Source organism: Sinohyriopsis cumingii, chromosome 9 (genome assembly GCF_028554795.1).
Source record: "Sinohyriopsis cumingii isolate HCF-2022 chromosome 9, ASM2855479v2, whole genome shotgun sequence".
NCBI lineage: Eukaryota > Metazoa > Mollusca > Bivalvia > Unionida > Unionidae > Sinohyriopsis > Sinohyriopsis cumingii.
In genome coordinates, this window is record NC_142969.1 from 89,245,962 (window position 1) to 89,269,305 (window position 23,344).

General features: G+C 36.6%; 1 protein-coding gene across 8 annotated transcripts; it reads right to left on the reverse strand.

Annotated features, from left to right (window-relative positions):
- Positions 1–4,748: 4,748 nt before the first annotated feature.
- Positions 4,749–22,842, reverse strand: LOC149792209 (uncharacterized). Of its 8 annotated transcripts, none has more exons than XM_089970722.1 (6): positions 22,743–22,842; positions 8,215–8,340; positions 7,785–7,874; positions 6,737–6,933; positions 6,076–6,232; positions 4,749–5,321 (listed from the first exon to the last, which is right to left on the reverse strand). In XM_089970722.1, the coding sequence occupies exons 4-5, from the start codon at positions 6,911–6,913 to the stop codon at positions 6,137–6,139; spliced, it is 273 nt and encodes a 90-aa protein (XP_089826848.1). In that variant the 5' UTR covers positions 6,914–6,933; positions 7,785–7,874; positions 8,215–8,340; positions 22,743–22,842; the 3' UTR covers positions 4,749–5,321; positions 6,076–6,136. The 8 variants fall into 8 exon arrangements, with proteins under 8 accessions (XP_089826848.1, XP_089826845.1, XP_089826841.1 ...); XM_089970719.1 differs by having other exon boundaries at positions 5,774–6,232; XM_089970715.1 differs by lacking the exon at positions 22,743–22,842 and adding an exon at positions 5,774–5,879 and having other exon boundaries at positions 8,215–15,148.
- Positions 22,843–23,344: the final 502 nt, after the last annotated feature.

Here is a 23,344-nt window from a genome sequence, read left to right on the forward strand (position 1 = left end):
CATGAGACTTGCATGATTAAATCCTGAATTTGTCGTTGTTGTTGTTGTTGTTGTGGGGTTTAACGCCATTTTTCAGCACACGATAGGCTATACATGGCGGCCAGTATTAATGGTGGAGGAAGAACCCGGGAAAACCACGGAAAGAACCACCGACCCTCGAGAAGCTACTGGCAAGCCTTCTCACATACCCACATTGGCTGAATCTTAGACTCGAACCGCCGCAGACAGAGGTGAGATGGCAGTGATCCGTAACGAAGAGCGCTTTAGACCACTCGGCCACTCGGGGCCCCCTAAATTTGTCAGTTACACTTACAAGTCCACTGGTAGAATTTAAAATCTGTGACAGTTTGGGAACTTTTTTTGCAGTAACTGCAAATCACTTTGCCTTCATAGTCAATGAATTCAAGCCATTGATAATTGTCAAACCATTGTGACTGAAAATGTGATTGTCTCTTAGTTGTGTTCTGTTTGATAATTTTGCTGCCACAGAGTCTGGATTGTGTCTCTGAAGGAATAGTTCATCTAGACTCTGTTGCAGTATTACATTTTATATGTTCAATTTAATGAATTTTCTTTCTTTGAATCATTCTTATGTCATAACTTGCGAAAATAGTTTAGTTAACAATATTTATTCAAACAGAAAAGATAACCTCACTTGACAAATCATCCTACTAAAGTGATCATGGCATACACTTTATCTTTGAAATTCAAATATTGCCAGCTCGTTAATTAATATAATATTGCACATTGAAGGTGATCATATGTATCATCAGTTTTAAAAAATAAAGACATAATGCTATCATTTAATCACTGCATACAGGAAACAGACACTTGTGTCTGCACAGTGCCTTTCATTGGATTACTTTGGTTTATTAAAACCAAACAGCGATCCATTCAGGATTTTCTAGGGTAGATACAGAGAATATATTATGGTCATTCAGAACGCTATCAATACATCAGACAAGATTGTTTTTATTATTATTTAGGCAAAATAACTTAGTAAGTCAGATGGCAAACATGAGGATGGTGATAGGTTATGTGGAATTTGCATTGAATCATCTGATCCCAGAAGATTTGATACAATGTCACTGGCTGTGGTAATCATCAAGTGCAGTTGCACAGCACCATAAGACTTATCAAGATACCATAAGCTAGAAAGATGAAGAAAAAGAAAAACGATGACCCAAAGACAAATCCTGCAAACTGTGTGCAAAAACGATTCCACAGATTATAGATGAAAACTTTACTATATTTAGCTTCAAGATATTAATAAATTCGGATTACTTCCTCCAGTCTGCTACAGTAATTCATGCCCATTGCACTCATAAATAGATCACAGTCCTTGCAGTATTTTGTGTGGGCCACAATATTTTAATTGATGCAGCTGATGCTCCATTCTTCAGTTCAGTGTTGATTCAAACATAGCAATGTCCCTTTGGGATGTGTGCATAAATAAAGAATGCCTGTCCCTTCATTACCACACTTGTTGAATTTATCGTGTCTCTCTGAAAGCTGTACCATGTGAGAAAGAATTTTATAAACAGAACTGGACATAAGTATTGCTAGACATATACTCAGACCTGAGACTTCATAAAAGACTGCTTACTTGTGAGGCATTATTAGTGCTAGGGCTTGAGGTAATAACTTGCTATATGTTTGGTAAGGCAAAATAAGGGGCCTTATGACTTAAATTAAATTGAAACTGTGAAAAAACAAAAGGTTCAAATGCAATAAGCTTTTGTTTTTCCTCATTTGTTATATTACAGTGCCATGAAAGGTCATTCTTTTACCTCTTTAATCCCTTGCCAATTTTAAGTCATCATCACTAACCAAGTCTCAAAATCAATTCTTGGCATATTTAGCTAAAATGGTGTCTACTGTTCCATTATATCATTGATTGTTTAGCTTGCTTGTATGGAGCTTAACAGCATTTTTCAGGACATCATAGGTTTTACATGGCAGCCAGCATATTTATTGGAGGAAATCAACACACATAACGCTTCTGGCAAGCTTTCTCATATACACACATTGGTTGGACTAGAGAGAGTTGATTAGTTTGAGTGATGTGTATGCCTAGACCATTCTATAACCCAGGGCCCCATGACTGAATACAGCTTAAAGAAATTAACCCTAATTCAATTTCCTTGTTGCATTTAAATCATAACACCCACCATGCAAAGTGACACATGTCTCAAGATTTACCAATCTGTATATGTTTTGCAACTTTTAATTCTGAGTTGATGCATGTGGATGTGGAAATTCAGTTACTGAATACTTAGCTACTTATATAAGGAGCTCTCACACTGGTAAAAGCATGCAATTGGGATTTTATTTGCAAGAGGGAAATTAATTGTTAAGATACTGTTTTAGCTAACTACATATACGAAGGGTTGACGTATAAAAAAGAGGATCAAGAAATCCTAGCTGGTAAAGATAATTGTATCCAAACTTGGTAGAAAGCGAGAAGGCCTTTTAATTTTGTACAGCAGTTTCATTAAGGAACCAACTATAATACCATTAGAAGTTTATGAGCAGCAAAAACCACATTTAGGACCAACTAGACATCAAAACCATATGCACAGTTCCATTTACGGCAAACCAGACATCAAATAGGTCATCTAGTGAAAGCACAATGTCAAAATGACCAGCCATCTAGGAGAAGTAGCAAGGAAGGGGTTTTCCAGATGCCCATTAAAACAGCCATATTGGAGGTTAGATTGGCACTATTTTCATTTACGTCCAACTAGACATAAGAAGTCTTTCACTGATATGATGATTCATTCAGGAGAAGTAGTTATAACAAGATTTTCAGGATGGCCACATTGGTGGCCTTATAGGATGTCTGTACAGCACCATAGTTCTCATTCAGGACCTGCTAGACATCAACATAAGTATTTTGTACACATGTTGACACGCTGACAATTATCCATTCAGAAGTAGCGATAAAAAGTTTCTTAATATGGCCACTGTGGCAACCACATTGTATGTGTGAGTGGCACCATCTTGTTTTTTCTTCCAGATATTTTCACACAAATATCATATTTAAAGATGACATGAATTCATACAAGATCTTGTCGGTTTATTTCATAACAGATTTTTCCCCCATATTAATATAATCTTTTGAGAACATTTATACATTATAGTTCTAGAAATTTTTCATGCTCTCAGAAACTATTAAAATCACAGCAGAAAGTGTTATGTTATATCTTTATTCAGCACTGAAAAATATTTATGAATTCTTAAAGATTTTTCCCCTATATTAACTTAATTTAATGAAGATTTTCAGACTATAACCTTTCCATTGGATTTATTTTTTCAAACATGGCGTAAAAAGTATGTTATAGTAACCAATGTTTACATTGCCTTCACCATCGCAGAAATCTCTATAATCAATTTCCTAGTAAAGAAAAGCCAAGAAAATAAATGGACAGTTAATATTCACTTCAGGATCACAGACCTGAGGCAAATATGTCATTGTTAAATCAAACATTTTTATTGTGTTTCTTTAGACCTAAATATATATATACTTGCTATTACTCTAAACGAAGGCTGGTGATCCAGTTGATAACCTTTTGGGGGTTTTAAGCATGTCTTTAAAATTAAGGCCTTAAAAATGTTGAGATCTTATATTAAAAATGACAATTTGAGCCTTGCAGATTCATGTCCACAGGTGTCCAAATAAAAAAAAGGGGGGGGGGTGCAAGGGGCAAGCTTGTTGGTGTTATAAAATAACTGACTTATCATCGGTGTGCTGACAGGTGATGTGTAATTAAATCACTGTTGTAATATTACTAATGAGTGAGTCTGCACAAAGGAATTTCATACAGCTAAACTAGCTCAACAACTAGAGGCAATTCAGAAATATGTCCACGTTCGTGATTCTGTCAAATGGCAGATACAACAGCATCAGGAAGCTCAAGTGGCATTTACAGAAGGTAAAGAGCCGTTATAATTGTTATCTTTTTAGGGATGTGTTTGGATTTTGCCCTCAAGCTGGAGCAGTCATAGGATATATAATAAATCGCCATGGTCGGAATTTATCCCCAAGCTGGGGTAATCGATGGGTAAAGTCTTATCCACAGTCGGGGTTTTATTCAAGCTTCAGGTGCAAGTTTTTGTGCATCTCCATGCCCTTGCATAAAACACAGTTACATGTTTATTTATATAGATATATTTCAGTTGTAGACAGGAATAATAAGTATTTGCGAGTGTTTGAAATGAATGGGTTCATTATGAATCGAGTGGTACTACATTTCAAAAGCAAAACTGGATTGAAATGCAAGAACTGTAGTATGGAATTAGTGTTGGTTCTGGATCGTAGAATGGAATTGTGTGTGTGTGATTGGATTTTTAACGTAGCTTGAATAATTTTTCAGTCATATTGCTACGATGTCTGCAGTGTGGCAGTTTATAGTGATGTCTAGCACTGGGGCATCATGCTGCAAACATGTAGTATGATGTTGCACCCAGTCACATTATCCTGACACCAGACCGATCAGTCCTAACACTAACCTCTTAATGCTGAGCGTCTAGCGAGGTAGCTGTTAATACCATTTTTGTAAGTCTTTGGTATGACTTGGCCGGGGTTTGAACCCATGACCTCCCGCTTCTGAGGCGGACGCTCTAACCACTAGGACACCGGAGCGGCATTCCTCAATGATGGCTGTCAGTGACATCATCATGGGAATGTGTAACAGCCACATTTTGTAAGAACAAGGTGTAGTTGGTGAACAATACAGACACTTTTCTGCCATTTCCACTGGCATCATCTCATATAATGTTATTTAAAAAAACTTCCTACAACATACTCACAACATATAAAACCTATATGCAAATCTGATGAAAGCTGCTTGTGTTTCTGAAACACATATTCCATACTGGTGGCAAGAATGTCCAAATCTACATTACAAAAATGAAAACATTACCATCCATCTAGGAGTTGCAAATGTATGAAATCCTCTTGTTGGGTAGTTTTACTAACAGGCTTTACAGCAGGGCCTTCCATTAGATTTAAATGTGGCAGGTAAGTTGACAAAGTAGGGTGGGGGGTTGGGGGGACCTACCCCAATGGGGATAATTCATTTTTTTTTAAAGTAGCATGGTGTAAAGTAAAAGTAGATGGGCTGATAAGGAATCCACTGAATTTACAGACTAAAGGTTCAGACATTTGTTTTTAAGAGAAAAATGAAAGAAGGAAACAATACAACATATATTTTAATATGACTTTAATGTTTATTTTCTCGATTTAATTAAGATTATGAATCAGAATCAGTCTCCAACTCCACTGTAAAGTTTATCTATTACTTCTTCTGCTCAGGCACCTGCAAATTAAAACAAAATTTTAATGCTTAAATAAAGTCATATCATCTCAGCACTAGTTACATATGCAGAAGTCATGTTAATCAGCATTATAAAAATGTATGAAATTTTCTTCACTGCACTTGTGCTTCCCTTACTATCGTTAAGCCATGATACAAGATAACTTTGCACTTACTTGTCATTTCTGGCAAGTGGATGGTGCAATCAATTTGCACAAAGATGAATTTATTTCATCCAAATATTTCATGTGAATAAAAATTCCAAATGGAGGCACTTGTCCGATCAGACAAGATATATGCATATTGTAGTTAGCTGGACTCTAGCTCTGACAGTCCTGGGCAATAGGATAAGCTGATTTTGTTATCAGTTTAGAAATGCATCCGCTTTGCAAATACTATGCTTTAAAAGACGAAACTGAATCCAATATTGATGAAATAAGAGTCACTTGGATTACCTTTTTTTTATCATTCTGTGTTGGTTGGGTGCATATTTGAGGATCTCTGATATGGTCTCTTCCATTCCATTTGCCTTTGCTTTGCCATTATTTTTCAAGCAGGCTTCTGCAAGAGTAATACAATGTTTTAAAATAAGTTTCACAACAAAGGATGCATTGCATTTTTCTAAATACCAGCAATAATCAATGGAATATTTTTAAAACATGTACTTTGAAATGTGGTCTCAAGTTACTTGATCAATTCATTTAAAAATCTCTGGCAAGTCACATGAAAAACACAATTTAAATCAAGCCATACTTACTTATCAAAACCTGACATATCACAAGCTCTTGAAATGCTTTTTTCCATTACGTCCCTTTGGACTATACTCTGGCCAGTCTTTTTGTTTTAAGCTTTTTCATCATCCTGCAGACACTATCCCCAATTCTAAACCTGCCAAGGGAGCTCAAGTAGTATATCTGAAAATAATAATAATAACAATAATATTACTATTTTTTGATTTTGATATTATTAGTAGTAGTAGTATTTCATGATCGATGTGACAAAATATGCTTGTATATAGTTATTTTTTGCCATGGTTTTGCAAGCAAATTTAATTTCTCTAACTTGAAAAAAAATTGATAACATTAACTATGCAACACAATGTACTAATTGCAATTATAAACCAAATTAACCACTGTGAATCTATTAACTTCATAAATGACATTCACTCAAGGATTGAATTAAAGTAGCCACATAATATGTAATAGTGTATATGTAGTAAAATACCTGTTACATGTTCATCTCTAAACATGTTTTGGCCTACATCCGTAAGACAAAACAGCTGACCACTACATGTTCACCCCATCCCCAAAAATAATTATACAGGCACTGCAGAACTTGTCTAATGTATATTGAGGTTCACAACAGCAAAAAAATAGTTATAACAGTTTTTTTAAATAGAAAATAAAGCCCCAATTTACCATCTTCTTGGAGAGTTTGGGACTCTCCTCCAACCTCTGGCAAAGGCCCTCTAGTTCCTCCACTGAATCACATGGCATTGCAAGAATTTCTTCTCTATATTCTGTGTCTGGGCCTTGTGTATGAACTTGGAGGGCCAGCTGCTCCAACAAATTCTCAATATTTGTGTCCAGTTTCATAAGTACATTGAACTGGAAATCTGTAACAGATTTGTGATGAAATTAGTTTTGAAAGATCAAGATCATTATTATAAACTCCTTATAAAGATCTGTACAGTGAACATGGGTTTAACAATGAAAAATATTTATGGAATGAAATACATGGTTTTTGTACAGTTTATATGAAAACTTTTCCCTATAATCCTTTATTTTTTTATTCCCTGGATATGTTGTTTCACTGCTGGTGTCTGTAAAGTCTGCATTCAATGTAGATGGTTTAGGCGTCTGACTTACACAAGACAATGGTATACATCAGAAAGAAAAATAAAAAACCAATGGAATGATGAACAGTCTACACATCAATAAAAAAAAAGTCATTGTTTATTTGCACAAATAAGTCTTGAACAGTATGTTTTATGACCTATAATTTAATTAATTAACATCTCACAATGTTCTGAAATAACAGTATCTAAGCTACAAGAGCTTGAGCTTTCATGTCATAATCTTCCATTTTGCAAACAAATTTTGATGTTGAATCAATGTATATGACCTTAGCATTGAACACTAACATTCAAAATGTCTACAAGATGACAAGACTATTATCAACTGAAGTGACAACAAACCAATGAGTTTTACGTGCATTGAACATAAGCATTTTTAAATGCTACAAAATGTGTTTTTAGTGTACGGCCACAAATTACCCAACATTCTGTCAAACATAAAACAGTTCTACTACCTTAGATGAGAATTAAATTCATAAATACAGTGTATAATTGACTTACTCGTATTTAGAGAGCTGTAAATGAAATAAGAGATTATATAAAAGTCAACACCTGTAGTATTTGTTTCATTATTCTATAATGTACATTTTTTTTCCATCCTCAATACTTACTACTTGCAGAGGAACTGGCAGAGAGAAATCTTTATATTCTCCACTCCAGAGTGGATGGGGATGGTGATGGTGTTGTCCTTCTGGATGCAGCTAAGAGTATAAAAATTATCACTACTCCTTAATTGCAGTAAAAAAGAAACAAAGAAATCAGACTAGATTTTTTGGCATGTAAACAAAATGCATACTGGTTGCAATGACCACTGTATATAGGGCAGTGATACAATATATCACAAAATGCATTCTTTTTTAACAAAACATCTAATCTCATATATACAGCATCATGAGTAAGTAAGTACTCTTAAACACATCTTATTAAACAGACAGAAAAATGATGAAATTTATACATACTTTTGATAAGGAATTTCCAATTTTGTGGCATGGTATAAAAGCAATTGATAAAAAGAGACCAGATAAACTAAAGAGAACATACCAGCAGGACAAGATGAAATCTTGGAGTCTGCAAAATACTCTCCATTTCAGGAGGTTTTGGATGAGATGGCTGACCAGAAAGGTTTCCACTTGAGATTTTCATCTTTTTTCAGTTCTTCATTTTCATCTGAAGTATCAATGAGAACTTGTAAATACTGTATGAGTCCTTGCATACACTGACTCCTTGTGACATACAGGGTTTGCAGAACAATCGCTAGCAATATTCACCACTTTTAAATCCAGCTGGTGAATTTTCACCATGAAATGCATCCGAATGCAGTGAATAATCCTGGATTAAAGACAAAATAGTGTGCAGAAATGTGCAATAAATTAGTCAAGCTCCAGACAAAACAAAGACATGATTTATCTCTGATTCATAATGACTTTTCTTGTGCTACACATTTTACCAATGCAAACTACATTGAATTTTGTAAATTAAATGGTACAATTAAGATATGTATGTCAAAAGATTACTAATCTTCAGCTTTCCAATTAATGCTAAACACAAGTATCAAGTCATGTATTTAGTCTCTCACCACCAATAAATGCATTTTCAAGTAATCATCCTAGACTGCACCAAAGTCATGTGAACTTGATCCAATTCCAACATTACTGCTGCTTGAGTGCTTAGATCCAGTATTGCTTTCACTAACTGATGTTATTAATACCTCTCTCTCATCAGCATAATTTCCATCATTTTTCAAAACTCCCATTGTAAAACCTCTGCTGAAGAAACTAACACTACACCATAACGATTTAAAGAACTACTCCCCGGTTTCTAATCTCCAATTCATATAAAAAATCTTACAAAAGGTTGTTCAATCCCAGTTTGCATCTTGTCTGAATTCAAACAGTCTTTTTAGCAATGTACAATCCACATATCGCCCTTGCCACAGGACACAAATTGTGTCTGCAAATAGATTACACTCCAGCCCAGTCGATCTATGTTGTGGTGTTGCACAGGGGTCTGTTCTTGGACCTGTTCTCTACACTCTATACACTCAGCTGCTCTCAAGTGTCATAGATCATCATCCAGTGTCTCACCAATTGTACACTGATGACACCCAAATATACAAATCTAACCACCCAACTGAAGTTGATGCTACCATCCAAGGTGTAGAGATGTGCATTTCTGATGTGAAATCATGGATGACTTGTAACAAGCTGCAGATGAATGATGATAAAACTGAGGCCATTCTGATTACAACACAAAGACTTTCTCATTCACATCCTTTACCTCACACAATAAATATCAGCAACACCAACATTAAATTCACACAATCAGTACAAAACCTAGGTGTTACTCTGGACAGTACTCTCACATTGCACCAACATGTCATGAACATATGCAAGGCTGCATATCTTGAGCTGAGACGCATCAGCTCCATTCTCAGATATCTTTCAGTTGATGCCACTAAAACACTTGTGTGTTCATTACTACTTTCAAGACTGGACTATGGTAACTCAATTCTGTCTGGTTCATCTTAATATCTACTGCAGAGACTTCAAAAAGTTCAAAACATAGCTGCTTGGATCATACTTAGAGTATCACAATCAGAGCACACCTCCCCCGCTGCTCTGTACCCAACACTGGCTATCCATTCGATCCAGAATCAAATAGAACATTTGTTCTCTGTGCTACGTTTCACTGACAGACTCTAGTCCAACATACCTATCCGACCTCACCTATGTGTACACACCAGCAAGATACTTACACTCCTCTTCCGACAATCATATACTCATTATTCTCACTATGAAAACAAAGTCACATGGACAGCATTCTTTTGCATACCAGGGACCAGCAACATGGAATGAATTGCCCACTGAACTTAGACACAAAGACGCAGTGATCCCATTCAAGAGTGCTCTCAAAACTACTTATTCTGACTGCAAAAACAAACTTAATGACTTAATAATGTTAACTACCTTAAATATTCTAAGCATGTTTTTTATGTTTTCTAATTTCATGGTGTTTGTTTTTGTAATCATATCATTGTGTATGTTTTTATGTTGTCTAATGTTGCAAAGCGCTTAGAGCTTCTAAAGATTAGGCGCTATACAAAGTCCTCAATATTATTATTATTATGTTTAGCTTGGATGAATATTTTTTTAAATCAGTGGCCATAACTAAAACAATGGGATTTTGTTTTATGATCATAAAAGTATGTTGGACACCATCCATGATGTACAATGCTGTCTGACATTTATATGCACCTAAGGTTTCCATCTCAAATATTAAAGCAAAATGCATACCGAATTTGACAGATTGATGAAAATAAAATAAAGCAATGCTTACCATTTGAAAAGAGGCAATTGTCACTAGAATATTCTATTCAAAATGATATTAATTTTGGACACAGGGGACACCACCCCCATGTTTTCCTGACTCGTGATATGTCGGCCTATTCTGTGCACAGCTTTAAAAGATGTAATGTTTATCCATCGAGCTATAGAAATGAAATACATTTACTGTAGACTGTTTCTGTCAGCATTTAAGTTGAGTAATTAGGTCAGGTTTATAGCCAGTTTACAAAATTCAATGTAGAATGCCAATAAATGACAAGATATATTTTTGCAAACTAAAGTGATCTTGAAAAAAGATTAGTAAAGTTCAACATTTTATAAAAAAAATAAGCTATTATGTGGAAAAGAAACAACAATGAAATAGGATGCAATGTGTTTACATCTAGTTTTGGAAGGTACCGTCTCTAAGGTACCGTCATAATTGTACCGTAGTTTAAAGGGTGGAAAGGCCATAGAAAGGTAAGGGCAGTGCGGAGACCATCGAGTATGTTCCAGAATAGCTGAATCTTTGTAGATACACAGATCCATTCGTAACTTCAGTCCGCAAGCGAAACACTGTACTTCGTATCCCAATCCTGACTCAGGTCCGAAGTAGACAAATCCTGTTCTAGCTAAAACATATGAAGAAGGTAATCCTTCCCTATCCGTAGGCCATTTTTGAAACGTGTCCAATCAACGGGCACAATCACAATAGTCAGGTAAGAAGACTGGAAAATGGTAGGGTTTGAACTTGGAGTTCTCACTGGATTTCTCACTCGATTCTTGCTGTGGCGAAGTCATCCTTCTGGTGGGTGGCTATCCTCTTACAACCAATGTTTTATGCCGACATGTCCATAAGGCAAAGTAAAGTGGGTGGGAAGCCGCATTCGCTTCTGGTACACGATTTGATAGACTTTTTCCAAGGGTTGACTGACGATGTGGTGTGTGGGTAAACGTACAATCTTGTTGGGTTGATAGGTGGTCACTTTCTCTAGACTGCAAGGCTTCTTTCAATACGCCAAAGTTGACCACTCGACTGGTACGATAATTCAGAGTAAGTCCTTTCACTTTACACTTCGTGTGCACTTCTCCTTGTTTGTCCTGGTATTCGTAGCCGTAATTTTTTGGACCGCCACTGACGAAACTTAGAATCTTGTCATCGGGGTGCTCGTCTGTCCAGGCTCCTAAACGGTCTCCTTCGATGTCAGGGTGCTGTTGACTCGGGTGATCGATATAAATGCAACTGTCCATGTCAAAGTACAGGACACGTTCCCCTAACAGTTCTAAAGCTTCGTACAAGTTTAAGCGAGCATGAGCTGTCACGTAAGCTGCAATGATGACATTTCCAAAGGGGTCGTCTTGTACAAAGTTCAGATCTTCTTCGTAATTCACCAAGATCAAATCCTCACGAACAACGTCCACGTGTTTCATGAATTTGGCTTTGTCGTGAATCGTCTGAAAGTAGCGGGAAGGTTCGGTCAAATACTCCGTCTTGGGTAAACACGGTCATTGTGCCATTTTACCCCACAAGCAATTTATCATCACTATGGCAAACGATTGCCTGCCTTCGTTTTTCTCGATGTGATCTAAACTAATGCCTTATTGTGCCCAGAATTTCTCTCTGAATGTCTTTTGGTCTTCGGGAGTGTGACACCAGGACAGATAGCCACTGGCTTCTTGCTTCAGTTTCAAAAAGGCATCCACGCAGCCTGCGAAAATGCCTTTCTGCGTGGGGTCACCCTTGTGGTATTATTGTGTCTTGGGAAAGTGGCAAATTTCGTACACTTCTAATAGTTGGTATCCCATGTTCAGAGCTTTGAACAATTCTACGCTGACCATGTCCCCGTCAAGGTCCGTTCTTCCTGGGTGTGATAACAAGGTTGATCTTGGTTGCACGTTTCAACACAAGTACGGCACAATGGAAACATAAGTTTGCCTTGGCAATGGTGAGGCAAGACGGGATGGTACAGGTTTGTGGGAGGCAAAACTTTGCACTTGATCAAGCCTTCATATTGTCGAATGTTTTTTAGGTCGATGTGTTCGGTGAACAATTGTGGATGCCCTGCAGGAAAGCAACAATATTTGCACACGTAGGGATACAGTGAACACACGTCCAAGTATTTGATTTCTTTCCCTTTCTCTTCGTCAGCTTGGTACAGCAAACAGGTGGCATTGGTCTTTCCTCCGTACAAACTATCCCTCGGGTTCAGGGGGTCCATGAACTGGTAACTTTCCACGAGGCGTTTAAACTCGGGATCGGTGTTCAAACGGTGATCGTATTTGTGTTCCCACATTTCCACCACTTGGTATCCTTCCTGTTCTAACTTTAGGCATCGCTGACAAATGGCCTGGTACAAGTCTTCCATGGTTCGTTGTAAAAACTGATTTTTAGTGCCGCGGTCAGGGTAACAGACGGGACATCCGTGAAATAAGCAACCGTTAAACTCGTACATGATCTTGGGGTTTTCTAAGTCCCAGCCATCGACCGAATGCGTTCCGATGGTCTTTTCGCCCCCTCCGTTGCGGGCATGCTGAATCCATTTGTCTTCCTTGTCGCACAAGTAATGCAACCAGCGTGGGACTTTGACCGAGTATTGACGTTTGACATAGTGGGTCGTTTGAGGACTGATGACAGCCACAGTGTTTTCAGGCATGAATCGTTGTCGGTAGACTAAGGAACACGCTTTGGCAATGGTGCAAGCTTCTTTCAAAGGATCAACCCCTCCGTGTTCCATGAACAGTTCTCGAAATGTTCCACAGCATCGCCGTAAAATATCCACGTCGGAACGACGATACTTTAGCATTTCTTCCTGGAAGTCGAAAGGGTCGGAGGCGTGAGCCTGGTACCAAGCGTAGAAAGTTTCTCGTTCGGTACGCATGCTGTCAGGGTTGTAATAGTGAGCCTGAGGCAAATGGGGTAGAACGGCGTGTTGATTGGCTTCTGTATTGAAAAAGTGTGGAAAGTACCCTTTAGCCATTTCTGTCATTCCAAGCATTTTAGGCATTCGACTCAAAGGCATGGCTAAGTAGCTCATCGAATCTTTAAACTGCACTTGTCCCACTTGCATGAAAATGATTTTGGCTCCGTTCAAAGTGACTTTAGGACGCTCGGTGCCACGTTCCGTATATTATCTCAAAAGAAACTGTCCATCGCATCCGGAGAAATTGCGAGCCATCACTGTGGCATGGTGATGACATTCTCCATAATAATGTTCGATGTCCTCTTGGCTCCACGTCTTGTCGATGGGGTCTAAGACCCATTGTGTGAAATCGGCTAGTGTGTTCGGTCCTTGAAAGATTTTTTCACGCCCTCCAGGAATCTTACTGCAGTGAGGGCAATAACTCAAGATAGGTTCTTGAATGCACTTCTCACACGCTCGATGAGCCACACAGAAATTAGGAATGTGAATACCGGTCTCTTGCATGCATTCGAAATCGAGAAAGATGAAATTGCCTTTCTTCTTCTTGTGACCATCCTCTTTCTCTGGCTGGGATTGGTATTTTTGCACGTAGCATTGGTGTTCCAAGTCCACGATGCAGTGACAAATGTGACATTTTTTCTTTCCTGAACATACGTGTGCCTTGGTACTGTTGGTACATAGACCTTGTCCACACATTGGGAACAATCTCAGGAGTTGACAAGCACATTTCTTCTGTGAACCTTGCATCTTCAGATGTTGTTGGTAACAGGCAGGGCTGACAAATGTGCGCAGACAAGCAGGACAATGCACTGGTTCTTGCCCTTCGCTCAGACAGGGTTGAGAGGCCAAACATCCTGAGCATTTCGATCCACAATGTTTGTGTTGCTCTCGATTATTATAACCATAGTCACATTTCTCACAGTAATATTTGTATCCCAGGAATCCAGTGATAATGGTAATGGTATCGAAATGGTCATCGTGATGATAGAGGTGAATGTATTTTCCATCCTTAAAGTCTTTCCCTCGAAACAACAGAGACCCGCGCACTTCTTGAGGGTGCACTTTCAAGGTGTATCGTGGAGCTAGGGCATCTTGCAATTTTTGCATCTTAGGAATGCCACAGGGTGTGTCTTTGGACAGGCCTGCTTGTTGTAACAGAAGTTCGGCTTCATTTCGTTGTTTGGCTCGGTTCGATTTTCGAATGTTCTCCCAGGCTCTTTTCCATTCTACCGTGTCGTTCTTGTCGGCATAGGTTCATCCCATCACGATGGCTCGGGCTAAACACATGTGGTCTTGAAAATTGCTAATTTGGACAAGACTTGTTTTGGTAATGCGAAGGTTGTTGACCAATAAGGTCTTTCTGCGTTGTCCGGTCCCTTGAGGAGGAGAGACGTGGGTCATGTCCAGTGTGGCTTTTCCATCGGTGATGTCAAACTGGTCATTAGATTGTTGCACATGTTGAATCTTGTCCATGACTTTGGAAGTGGTCAATTCTGCAGGGCTGCTAAACTTGATCCAAACAGGGGATTTCAAGCCGTCATGTTGTATGGAAAGTCTCAAGCGATCATCTTCTTTGGGTTGACATTGTCGCTTGAGTGTGGTGAGCAAAGAATCCCACATGTCGGTGATGAACCCTTCTGCTTTCTCTAACGGTACTTCAGACTTGAAATCTTTAAACTTCACTGTGTATTTGTAAGCCGTAGTTCTAAATTTTCTAGAGGGACGCTTTTCCGTCTCTCGAATGTCATAGTACTTTTCAGGATTGACTAAGGGTGGTAAACTTTGTTTAGAGGGTTTGGATTCTGGTTCACTCATGTCCTCTTCAAAATCACTGGCATGAATTTGTGCCAAGACTTCAGCCCTGGTACGAGGCGATAGATCACGTTTCTGCCTCTTACTTTCTTCTTCTTTCTTCTCAAATGAATTGGATCATTTCATCTCGATTGCAAAAAGTCAAATGACTAAAGTTTAAACACCATGGACTAATTTATAGTCATAGCAGACCAGCGTATATAAAGGGTATGTGTCTTGTCCTTTCACTATTCATTTCACTCTCAAACCGAGCACAACGATGGAAGAGACTACCCAGATCGAACGTTTCATCAGAGCTTTGCGAGGGGTCATTAGAAAATTCTCTTCAGACCAGCCGAGGGACTACTCTCCTTCCTTTCGAGATAAAAGTCAAGATACTTGCTATATCTGTCAGAAGAAAGGGCATTGGTCTTCAGAGTGTCCAGACCGTCAGAAACAGAAAAAAGGGGTTAGAAGAGGCAAAGTCAAGATACCTGTCATTATTGTCAAGAAAAAGGACATTGGTCACCAGACTGCCCAAAAAAGAAACAAGAGGAGTCAGAAGAAGAGAGGGATTCTTCAGAGGAAGAGGAAGAAGAAGAGGAAGAAAACAGACAGGTGAAGAAAATGAAACAGGAGAAGAAAAGAAGGGAAGAAAGTGAGGAGGAAGAGGAGGAAAAGACTGTGACGGTGAAGAAATTAAAAAAAACAGAGAGAGTGAACAATGAGAGAAGAAGTCTATGAACTTTTTAAAGTGCTCTGTTGTGAATTGTGAATTGTAAATATTTATAAAAGAATAAATTAATTATAAAAGGTAAGTGTCTTTGGGTTTTGATTTTAAAATAAGAACCTACACTCACGCACACTCATACACAGACACGTACTATTGGGTAAAATGTTTTTTTTTAGTTATTGGCAATTGAAAGTCTACCTCTTTTCGAGAGATGTGGGTGGCCCTGAAAAGGGTCTTTTTTGGTGTAAGGGGTGAGTTTAAACAATCAACTTTAACTGTCTTAAGCCTTTGCCACGGCCAAGACCTACTTCTGGACTGCGTACTGTTGATGATGATTTCGTTGAAATCACTAAGGGTGGTGCGGTAGGCATAGTCACAGGGTTGGAGTGTTTAGCTCGGGAAGGTTGTATTCTCTTTGGCCGTAATAAAGAAGTCTGATACATTTGTTTCAGACTTCTTAACTCAGCTAAAATGTCTAACAGTACCGTGACCGTTTGATTTTGACACCCTTGTTTCTTTGCTGCTGCTTCTTCTTCTTGTTGTTTTTTTCTTATCTCTTCTTCTTGCTGCTGTTGCTGTAGGAGAAAAGCTTGTTCCGCTTCCTTTTGCTGTTGTATAAATTTCTCCAATTCTTCTTTCTGTCTCTGTCTAAAATTTTCCATGTGCGGTAATGAAGGAGAAGGTGACGAAGGTTCAGGAACAAATTCTTGCGAGGTAAAAAAATCCACAAAATCCCAATTCACCTCTTCTGAAAGTAAGTCCGGGTTCCCTTGGGTAGTCTCCACTGTCGGTGCACCCCAATTGATCGTTTTCTGAGTTTCCATCATGTTGAAAAACTGTCGCTTAGATTGACTGCGCACAGGCGCTAGCGAATCTATATAGACTATGTGACGTCACAGACTGCTCTCTTCGGATTGGACGTGGGCTGACTGAATTTTGTAACGCGTGTTTGGATTGGTCAACAAACTCAATCCATTTCAATCCTTCCTCTCCCTATAAATAAGTACAGTTCACTGCATTCCTTCACCTGTTACTCGGCACCCCAACATGTGGACCGACGTACAATCTTCAACGCTTGTGTCTTCAATCATGTTCCGGACGGACATACCAATGTATGTCCGATCCAACTGGACAGTTATCCACAGGACAGACACCAGCCTGTGGATGCGAAGAATCTTATGTGGAGCATCAAGGATGCCTCAAAAGAGTCTTAATCTATGGTCCTGCAGTCAGGCGCAGCGTAAGGTCAAGAAGAAGATGTCACAGATGCCCTTTATGTTAAGGGTATATTAACATAAAACCAAAGACCCTTTTCAGGGCCATTCCTATCTCTCGAAAAGATCTTGATTTTCAATTGCCTACCCCTTTTTTTTATTTTTTTGTTTAAAAAAATAATAAAAAAATAGAGACCCCTCCCTGTTTCAATTTTCGCCTGTTCCATTTTCATAGACCCATCAAGTCGGGACCTTATTAAAATAGGGTCCCGACCCTGTTCCATTTCCCCTAGTCCCTAGACAGTCCCACGATTTATTCCCCATGTTCAATTTCCCTTGTCCCTAGAGTGAATAGTTTTTTTTCTTTCTCCCATGTTAAATTCCCCTTGTCCCTAGAATGGATATTTTTTTTTCTCCCATGTTAAATTACATAGTCCCCAGAGTGGATATACCCTTTTTAACATGGAAGTTCCCTAGTCCCTAGACTGTCCCTATTCACTACTACCATTGTCATTACCAGCCTGAAACCCAATTTAATGCCATTTGTATAAATTCATTTCAAATAAATATTATGATATAGTTGAAGTGTAAAGTCAAGCAAGTATTCTGTTTGCAGATTTTACATTTTAGATATTACAGTAAAGTCATATTTTCTCTTGTGTAGTAAACTTTATTGCAACTGGTTCCAAAATAGTAAATCTTATTTAATTTTCATTCACCAGAACAGGTATTAATACAATCCTGAATTAACTGTATGGTACTAAAATATACCCCGATCTTGTGTGAAATTGTAATATACAGAACTATACCTCAAGGCAACAATAATATATTGAATTTATATTATATCAAGACTGTCATGGTTATGAACTCCAACTTTATTCAGGTTTTTTCATAATAAATGATCATCTTGTGCTATGGTTGAAAAGAAATCAAAGTTCAGTTTAACTCCATTCTCTCCACATTTGTCAGTTGTTAAGAGGCATACTCATCCTCAGTGTTATAGTAAAATGTAATCTTATTTGGATCAATCTTGGTGGTGTAATATATGAATGGAGAAAGAATATTATCATCCAGATTAAAATATGTTTTATTCAGACTCTACTAAAATTTTTAGTTGGATATGGGTTACGGAGCCTGATGTGTACGAACAAAGCAATGTGTACCATGACCTTTTTAATTTAGCATTTTAAACTCCTGCAGAAGAAAGAGATTTTTTAGATCCATTAAACTGTATTAACAAAAACATTTCTTCAGTATGATTTTCCTTTACTTAGTATTGACAAAACTCATATTTTAAAGTTGTTGTTTTTTGTGTTTGGTTTGGCCTTTTATGGTAAACCAACACAAGTAAGTTATTTAGTGCCAAGGCACTTTAAGTATAGTGCCTTGCCCAAGGACACACCATGGTAGCTAACCCAGGATGGTCCGATGGTAGAATTTGAACCTGCATTATTTCACAGATCCAGAAAGCTAACCACTGAGCCACTACAGCTCCCCATCTTATAGTGGAATGCTGGTATACTTTATGATGAAGAAGGATGGGTTGGGGTATGCATGTTGCATCTGAAAAAAGTGATGGAATTTTGTTTACATAATATTTTAGTCATACAATATGAATCATTTTCTATAGGTTTAAGATGTATCAGATTAGGTTAAGAAAAATCATATATTCTGTTTCCTGGGAATGTACTAAAATTCACTGTTATTGCCTGATTTTATTGGTAGTAAGCTTACTTGGTATTTTTTTCTTTTTAACTTCAATACCTAATTTGTTAACATCCTGTCCTAAATCTTCATGATTCTGTCTAAAAAGTGACAACTGTTGATACATGTAGGGAAGTTTTTGTTTATATCTTTTGATTTTTGTGGTTCCGGAAGTTGCAGTATTTGTTGTTGCATTATTAACCATTTCAGTAATTTAATGAATGCAGAGTATACTGCTCTATAAATGAAATTTAAGGGAAGATAATGTAAAAGTTTGTTTCACTGCAAATATAAATTGTTTAAAATAATAATATATCATTTATCATATGACTATTCAATTGTGGTAACTAGTATTCCATCCAATATATATATATATATATATATATATATATATATATATATATATATATATATATATATATATATATATATATATATATATATATATATATATATATATATATATATATATATATATTAAAATATGTCTTTTCATACAGCTGGTGATCATTTAGATACAAGTCCAATTGAACATAATCAAATTATCAGTGCAGGTGTTTTTATTAGTAGTAGTATTGCAAGTATAAGTGTTAGTATTAAGATTTCATATACAGGTATGATAAGTGTATCATAATGTTTAAATGATGCTCCTTGTTACAACATAAAATATGTTCATTGAAACAAATGGTTCACTGGTAAATTGGCAGTAAATGTCTTCACTGAATTATGTTGCATAAACTATTTTACAATAAAACATATATGATGCATCTCAGTTATGATGATGTGGAGGAGGAGGATTAATAATAATGCAGTTTAAGTTATCTTCATCACATAAGTTCTAGCTGTAATTTTTATGTGGCTCATTATCAGTTTGAAACTGGTCTATGATTCTTGGATCTGGACATATCTGGTCCCCTGCTGTTGTGCTGCTATGGTCTTTACAGTTCATTAGGATATCAGTTACACTTGGTTTACATTTAGAACCCCATGGGATGGAATGCCCAGTTTGAAACTGAGAGAATGGTTAATTATCCATAATATAACTCCTGCAGTTATTATTAGGTTTGATATCAAGGTCTTTCATTAAAAGCTTTTCAACTCATGTTCTTTTCTACCATGCAGATAAATAAAGTCAAATTCAAGGCTTTCAGAATTGTTCAGTTTGTTTCATGTGTTGTCAGTTTAATGGGCAGGTAACTAACTGTGCAGCAGACAGACTGTATATTGCCACTGTACCATATAAATAGCAGTGCTTAGTCTGCTCTCAGTTGCTGTGGTTTGATTAGTTACAAGTGTCATCACATGTGACTAATTATTAACCAATGTAATGAAACTTATATCATTAGAAGGCTGTATTTAAAAACTCTAAAGATCTTAAATGTGTGCTAGAGGGTAGGGTTAGCAGTTATACTCCCAATTATGTTTCTGATGAGCGAAAGCAGCTGCACACATTCGAGCTTTTAGTTTGGTTCTGGTAGGGTCAAAACATGCAGGTACATTTTGATCTTTACAAATTAACATAATTCCCATGTAATACTTTCCAAACATAAGTATGCAATTGATTTGATAAAAGTTTGGAGATTACTGTTTAGGTTCTGTTCTTACAATACTAGATATACCTGACTACTCCATAGTGAAATCGCCAACTGTTAAGTTATATAAGCCAGATGAGTAATGTTAGCCGTTTGTTTAAGTGTTTTCTCATTAATTTCATTTGTGTCACAGAGTTGCATGCACTATTTCTTTCTAGAATAAATTTATTTTATTTTCTAATTGTGTATTTTATGGTCTCACTGGACAGTTTATCTGGTGAATTTTCATCCGACAATGACCAATTACAGAAAAATGAGAATAATTTTACACTGAAGATACTAACAAAAACAAACTAATGATTTTTGTAGAAAGCATACATGTGAGATTTTGACTAAAGTAATCAGGTTAATTCCTGGTGCAACTATTGATTTCTATACTGAACCATCACTGCCACCATCTCCTAAATTTTACATTCATTTTTGACAAGAAATAGCTATTTTCAATATTTTTCTGTGACAAGGTAGCTAAAAGAATCAGTATGTGCCTTATGCATGAATAAAGTTAACTAGTACTATAACAAATTAGCATACTTTTCATCACCCCTCAACAATCTAGATTTTTTTATATTTGCCTCTGTAGCAGTCGGCAACTCATTTGCAGACCAAGTTACGCATTTGATCTCCAATGCTCATCTAACTGTGACAGGCAGTCACAAACAAGCCAACCTATTTCCATGCCTAACTCAAAGTGAATCTAAACCACATTATAGATTTCGCTTATGTGTGAATTTAGAAATGCTAGGCTTGTGATAATTAGGTTCATGCCTTCTATCTTTAAAATTAGGTGTATGTCAAAATACGAAACTATCCAGTGAGACCTATGATGTTAATTTTTATCTCTATGGGATTTGTGACATAAAAAACCCAAATGTTTTATGTATTAAAAGGTAACTAACGGGGGCAGGATCTGCAGTGAATCAATAATATGTATGCTAGACTCCTGATAAAAATGTTTGTGTTACAATCCTGTTATCAAGTCAACCAGGTTACCTACTGCAATGTACCCTTGCCGTATTCCAATTCCCTCAGTACTCAGTAAACAACTAGTGTTGCTGTACATAACACAACCAGTCCATATTGATTTTACCTATTTTACTAAATTCTGACAAAAATAATTCTCTAACTAAAGCATGATTAATATGTGAAGGTCTCGCATGTAATCAAACTCTTCCAAGCTTTTAATGATATGAACCGATTTATCAATGTTTATCAAATTTACATGAAAAACTATTTCTTATTTGTCATCAAATATGTTCGATGTTTTGATCATATAAGCATTTCTGCTACATTAGATCAAAATAATCTTTTTTGTCAGAAATAGAGCCCTTATAGTATTAGCAAGGTCAACCAATCAGATGCAGAATTTGAGTTTAGTATGAATGAATATTTTTTTTACAAAATTGCTCTTTTGCTATATCTTGATGAGATAAATCTATTTACCAAGTATGATAAAATTAATGAGAAATAGTTTTAAGAGCAGTAGCAAGAATGGCTAGTGAGATGTAGAACCACCACATTATATGCATATAATTTGCTTACAGCCTCAGACATACAAGCAAATAATTAAACAAGTCAGATCTAAATTGGATCATAAGCACTGTTGTGCAAGTCGTAAGAAACTCTGCCAATCAGATGAAAGGTCACTTCATTAACATACCTTTATCACACTCATAATAAGCATCATTGTGAAGCTTGACTATATAAGCCCAATGGCCAAGTATGATCAAACTTGAATCAGCAGTAGTGGTTATAACCTCCTGTATTTGTATGCATGTTCATTTCTTCAATCTAGATCTCATTTATACAAGCATGTATTCTAAATTTAGTAAAAACTGCACTATATGTATAAATATTGCATGCGGTGGTAACATGCTCAGTCAGGTGAAAGATCACTTTATTATTATTAATGGTTAACACTCATCAAACTTCGAGGACAACTTAATGATTTTAGTCTATATTGTGGAAGTATGGCTTTTAGGCTGGTTAAAAAGACTCAACTAATCTTATACATGATCACCTCGTGTATATACTTGGATTTTGTTCATTATTATCATTATTAGATTTATCCAAGATGTTGATTTAAGCCCAAAACCAAGTTTTATATAAACAAATTGATCAGAACTATGGACTCCAAAGTAGCTAATTTCTTACTGTTGAAAGACAGAAGGGGATGTGAAATAAATAACACACTCTGGACCATTACATAAACCCACTTAGCCTTTTGACCAGTTGAGATAAAATAGCAACAATAATGTTAATTCAGATTGCTAAATTATGTTTTGTCACATAACCTCTAGCCCTTTTCAACATGGATGGTATTTTTCTTCCACATATGTCAGCTCTTAATGTTGTAGGTGAAACTCTCAGAATTAGGCTTTTTAATTTGTATCTGTAGAAGAAAAAAAATATCGGTCTGCATATATCAATGTCACCTTTTCTGTATTAGATTAAAATACCATATGTGTGTGTGTGTGTGTGTGTGTGTTCATTTTAGAATTTAAGCATACTTGTCTCCATGTGTTTATTTTACAATTGATGATAATAACACATACCTGGTTCAATGGATAAAATGTTATTTCTTACTTCTTACAACTGTTCATTATATCTGAATTTACATTCAATGTTTGTTTTAATTAACATATTTGGGATAATGGGCAAATTATTTATTTTGTAGTTTATCATTATATCATTTACCAGTAATTTATCATTCAAATATGTAAAATATAGTACCATTATACTGACTTCATATTCGATATGATATCCCAGCAATACATGTTAAGCAGATAAGTGCAAATAAAAATGTTTAGAATGTAAAAGTTACTCCAAGCTCAAAGAAGATCTGCAAAAGATAATCTCCAACATATTACCAAACAAAAAGCGAAGTTAACGCAGT

Bases quoted from the DNA above. Each gene is read 5' to 3' on its own strand.
- LOC149792209 (XM_089970716.1), bottom strand. From the start codon at position 13,564: ATGCAAGTGGGACAAGTGCAGTTTAAAGATTCGATGAGCTACTTAGCC.